Source organism: Cicer arietinum, chromosome 3, assembly GCF_000331145.2.
Source record: "Cicer arietinum cultivar CDC Frontier isolate Library 1 chromosome 3, Cicar.CDCFrontier_v2.0, whole genome shotgun sequence".
Lineage (NCBI taxonomy): Eukaryota > Viridiplantae > Streptophyta > Magnoliopsida > Fabales > Fabaceae > Cicer > Cicer arietinum.
The window spans coordinates 36,189,714-36,195,493 of record NC_021162.2 but is presented as its reverse complement, the minus strand read 5'-3'; the positions used below and the strand labels follow the sequence as shown (position 1 = coordinate 36,195,493).

Here is a 5,780-nt window from a genome sequence, read left to right as displayed (position 1 = left end):
CCAATAATCTTATTCCATAGAATCGTAGGCCTTCTCGAAATCAACTTTATCTTCCTTTTTCTTGATTCGTCAACAATCTCAATGTCCACCAAGATGCCTAAAATATAACAAACCTTAATAAAGGTCGATTGCTTTTTAGACACAACCTTGCCAATGAAATGCTTCAAACCATTAACAAGGACCTAGCTACAACCATATACATGCACCAAACAAGAGAAAGAGAATGTAAATCATCCAGAGTTTGAAGATTAGTCTCTTTCTAAATTAGAACAATGAAAGTATAATTTGATTCCCGCGTCAATTTGCCATTAGCACGAAAATCGAACATGAAACACATGCAATTTGCTTTAATGTCCTCAACTACTTTTGAAAACCAAAATTCACACCATCAGGTCCCAGACTTTTGAAACTATCACAATGCCACATTGCTTGCCTCACTTCATCTTCTACAAAATCACTAATTAGAATTGTCGCATCTTCATCAGGTACACAATAGAGTTAGAGATTGAAAGTGCGATGCAAAATGTTGAATTATTGCACCCCTGACCCCCTCAACACCCTCCACCCCAACCCATAAAAATCAATACTCAATAGAGTTAGAGCACCACTTTCTTGCTACCACCACATAAATATATTTAGAATTTGCCTCTAAATACTATAATTTATTCTAGACAAAGAGAATAATTGTGTAGATATAAATTGTATCTCTTGAATATTAGCCTCATATAAACTTCTAGAGTCTCCCTTTAAATCCAATTGATTGATGATATCCTTCCCCTTGATTTTTTCGCTCAAATTACAATTATGCTTCTCATGCCACTCTTTTAGAGATACTTAATGCCCTTTAATTTTCCCTTTGAAACAAAACTATCCCATCCTTGGTTAGACAAACTATTCCATGATTCTGAACAAAATTAGAATACCCATTCAATTCAGACCAACACTTCAACATTCTAAACAACCACAAACCCTAGTTTTTTTAGCCTTTGGAGAGTAAAATAACACAGTGATCCAACAAACCATGATCAGTGGCCCATTGAGAATTTGAATCCAACTTTTCACACTAACTATTTGATAACAAAAAAACGGTCCAAATGACTCATACAAGATCCATCCAACCGCGACCAAGTAAATCTTCTTTCGACAAGTGGTAAGTCAATCAATTGAGCCACATCGATAAACTCATTGAAACATGTCATCTCCTCTTCTCTAGATCCAACCCCCATCCCCTTCGTGCCCGTCTTCATTATGAATTGAATTGAAATCATCACAAATGCACCAACATTCTTCCACACTTATTATGCCATGTGAAGTCAAAGTGATTTTTTTTACCTTGAAGGTCACACGGAATATACACATTAACCACATTAAAACACTCTCCAGTCTTCAACCACACACCTACGCACCAAATAACATTAGAAAATGTAAGAGCCCGACTCCACCAACTGACATTTTACTCACAATCTTCTCATCCCTCCTTTTTCCACCATTAAAAATTAACAAGATTTTGCCTTATGCGAAAATCGAACACGAGACCTAAGAGTTAAGTCAACTGTTCATTTATTCCCGTTGAATTCATAACTAAATTCGTCAAATTGAATGTAAATAGGAGGAGCCAATAGCAATCAATGACAAGATTTAACCTATTCGAAGTAAAGAATTATGCTTGTAGAAATTGGGTCAGAAACATTACCTTCATTGAGAAATGGACCTGGAGATTTTTGTTTTGGTGAACGCGGGGCTAGAGATTTAACAATAATTAATTAAGTTTATAGACTTAATTTAACAAAGTTATTTAAACAACCATTAATTTGTTAAAACTTTTTAATTAATTTTTTAAAAAAGAAAAAACTGGGAATGATATGTTATCACCGGTTTTAAGGGCTAGGACCACCATGGTCATATTCACCTGTGGCACCACGTCACCTTAAAACATTGGTTTTAAATGCAACAAAACCAACTGATCATTTTCATCACTCTGGCTTACTTCAAAAGGCCAAAGTACAACTAAACATCGCATTCAAGAGTCTCACACTCCTTCTCAAAGGCACTCCATATTCTCACATGGAAAACAACAATACCACCAAAATGAGCACCACCAATCCAATGGATTCAAAAACCGGTTTCAACCCCATTTCCAAAACCTTCCACAGTTTAAGACCACCACTCAACATTCCTCCACCAAACGCTACAATCTCCGCCGCAACCTACACCTTCTCCCTCCGCCAAAAAGCTCCCTGGTCCGACTCAACCACAGCCTTCATCGACTCAACTACATCTCAGCAACTATCTCACTTTAACTTCATCCAACGGTCAAAAACCCTCGCCAAAAACCTCATCACTCTCCGGGGACTCACCAAAGGCCACACCGCATTGGTACTTTCCCCAAACATTATCGAGGTCCCAATCCTCTACTTCGCACTACTCTCTATTGGCGTGGTCGTCTCACCCGTTAACCCAGTTTACACTCCCTCCGAGATTTCTCACTTTCTCAACCTCTCAAAACCTGTAATTGCTTTTACGACGTCGTTTCTATCTCACAAACTTCCAAAATTCTCACTCGGAACGATTCTCCTCGACTCGTCTGAGTTCGATTCACTCACGACAGAAGCTGTTAGTTCGACGGCGTTGCCGGAGGTGAATCAATTAGATGTAGCGGCGATTCTGTACTCATCGGGAACTACAGGTAAATCGAAAGGCGTGATGCTGACTCACCGGAACTTGACGGCGTCTGTTGCGGCGTACGATGCCATTCGGATTCCGACGGAGAGTCCTTCGGTGTGCTTACTTACGGTGCCGTTTTTCCATGTGTACGGTTATACCTACCTATTGAAATCGGTGGCTATGATGGACACGGTGGTGGTGATGGAGAGATTTGGATTGGGGAAAATGCTGGTTGTTGTTGAGAGGTTTCGAGTGACTCATCTTGTGGCGGTGCCGCCGGTGGTGGTGGCGATGAGTAAAGAGGGAGCGACGGAAGGACATGATTTGGCGTCGTTGAAATGTGTGCCTTGTGGTGGTGCTCCGTTGGGAAAGGAAAACTTCGATGCTTTCAAATCAAAGTTCCCTCAAGTATCGATATTCCAGGTTTCTCCTCTAACTTTTGAACTTCAATTCCCAAAAGAACACGCACATTTTCTTTTCGTATAATTTATAGAGGGTGTATGGACCAAATCGATATGTACCGGTAGTTTTTAAGGTAGCTTTAATTAAATGTAACTCCGCGGTCTCATAATGTAGCTTTAATTAAATAAATAAATAATAAATAAATAATAAATAATGTAGCTATAATTAAGATAGATAATTCCATAAAATAATTTATGTTTTTTTAATAATTATTATATTTTTTAATATATGTGTAAAATTTTAAAAATTATTAATTTTAAAATCAATTGAGTACATTCATTTTGTATTAACAACAAATTGGACTATTGTATTAAATTTGTTGATATTAATTGTATAAGTTTATCTTTAAAAAGTTAATTAATTAATATTTTTATTATAGTTGTAATATTATTGATTACAGAAAAAGATGTGAGTTAATTAAATACATATTAGTAAAAACTAATTAATGTAGTTTCAAAATTCAAAAATAATATTATAAAAAGAGACATAGAAAATTATGATAAGGATTTTATACTTAGGACTAGAGCCTAGAGGTAACACCATTTATCAAAAACTACATCGAAATAACCATTAATTTTTCTGAGAATTTATTATTAAAAATAATAGTAAATATTAAATATTTTTTAAAAAATATATAAAATTAGAATATTTCTCATTAACAACAAAATAGTGGTACAAAAATTTACAAATAACTTTCTGATTTATAAAAAATAATTAATTTATTGTTAAAGAAATAGTTGTATTTGAACCTAAATAGTTTTTCAATGTAACTTTTTTCCAAGGGCTCTCTCTTCTAAATAGAAGAAAATTTTTAGAAATATTTTAATCTAAAAAATAAAATGGCTCATTTGCAAGTTTACAACAATTCTTTCTTTATAAAAAATATTTGGATTACGTGAGAATTGTCACATAAGCCATTGACATGTTACCTAATATATTTTAGTGAAAATATTATGGGAGAGACGATTTTGACGGAAGCACATCAAGTTTAGAGATTTTTCTTTTTACTTTTTGATAAATTTAAGAGATAAAAATGATTGATAGATAAATAGGTGATATTTTCTATAAAATGTATTAATTATTAATTATTTAATTCATTTTTATACTTTGATTTTAAGTTTAAATGCATTTTTTACTAAAGATTAAATACATATTTGATTATATTATTTTAACTAAACTAATATTTGAATCCTTCAATTTTTAATTTGATTTCAGTCCCCTGTTTCATTAGTTTCTATAGTTTTTTTCAATAATTCAATTTTAGACTTAATTTTTATTGTTGAATAAGTTTTTCTCTAACTCGAATTCATCAATTTTTATTATTATTAAAGAAAAGAGAAGAAAAGAAAAAGAATAAAGTGTTTTAATTGGACTTAGCCATGTGAGAAAAAAAAAGCGGTTTTGAATCTCTAATAAAACAAAAACAAACATTGTCATGTAAAACCAAGCAAAATAGTGCGGCAATAAGAAGGAAGAAAAAGAAAACAGGGAGATAAGAAGAAATTTTTTTTTTTCGATGGTAATAGATTTGTAGCAAAATTGTTTCGTTTGATCTATAATGTTAGTATGTTATTTTTACCACTAAATTTGTGTTTTTTAATAGTTTTACTTTGAGAGTTAATTTGAAATACACACTTTAGTGAAAAATTGTTTGTTATTTGTATTGTTATTGTTGATTGATGTTCCCCATATGTTACTAGAAAGTCTCCTATATACCTATTAATTATTATAGTGAAATATTTTACTAGATTAAGTCATGTGGTATTTATTCTCTCATTTTGAAGAAAGTGTTTTATGTTAAAAAATTTGTTTGTCTCATATTTAATTTTTTGACAATTATTGTTGTTATGTGAAATTGTATTTTCTGTTTGATTATTTATCTAAAAAGATGGGAAAAATATTCCACATTATTGAGAGAATTATATTTGGTTTTTCCCAACAAAGTGGTATATAAAGCTTAGTTGATTTGATTTGTGCATTTGAATGAAGAAGGATCTGTATGATCATATTGAAGGTGACACTATTAAACCCAAGATAAATATGACGCTGACAGGAAAAAGATGAATATAAAGACCACTTTGATCAAACAGTGGTTGGATATAAGTGTATATCTATATGTTGAAACTAAAATAGATACTAACAAGATGTGAGAAAATTTAAAAGAGTTGTATGAACGAAAGAATGTGCAAAATAAAATATTCTTGATTTATAAGTTGGTGAATATGAAATACAAAAATGAGGATTCAATGACAGAGCATATGAGTATTTTTTTAGAATACAATGAATCAGTTGAAAACGGCATATATTAAATTAGATGATGTGTTACAAGGGTTGTTATTGTTTAGTTTCTTGCCTGATAATTGGAAAGTCCTTGTTGTGAAAATGTCAACAGTTAAAGAGAGCATGTTGAATAAACAAATTCGAAGAAAGGAACGTGGTTTGATTGATTATTCCTCAAAGTTAGAAGCAGTAGTTATAGAGTCATAATGGAGAAGTAAATCTAGACACTTCCATAGACACAACAACTCTGAAAGTTGTATCAAGTGAAGAAGTAAGTCGAAGACTAGAAAAGAAGTGATACACTACCTTTGTGGCAAAACAGATCACATACAAAGAAATTGTAGGTTCCTTAAGAGAGATCAATCAAGGGAAAG

The 5,780-nt window shown here is 32.5% G+C and overlaps 1 protein-coding gene across 1 annotated transcript in view; it reads left to right on the top strand.

The window, feature by feature from the left end:
- The first annotated feature begins 1,959 nt into the window (after positions 1 to 1,959).
- Positions 1,960 to 5,780, top strand: part of LOC101494053 (4-coumarate--CoA ligase-like 9) — an 8,501-nt gene continuing 4,680 nt past the window's right edge. Inside the window, exon 1 of the mRNA XM_004515624.4 lies at positions 1,960 to 3,087. Coding sequence (XP_004515681.1) covers positions 2,065 to 3,087 — 1,023 coding nt within the window. The 5' untranslated portion in view covers positions 1,960 to 2,064. The remainder of the gene's footprint in view (positions 3,088 to 5,780) is intronic.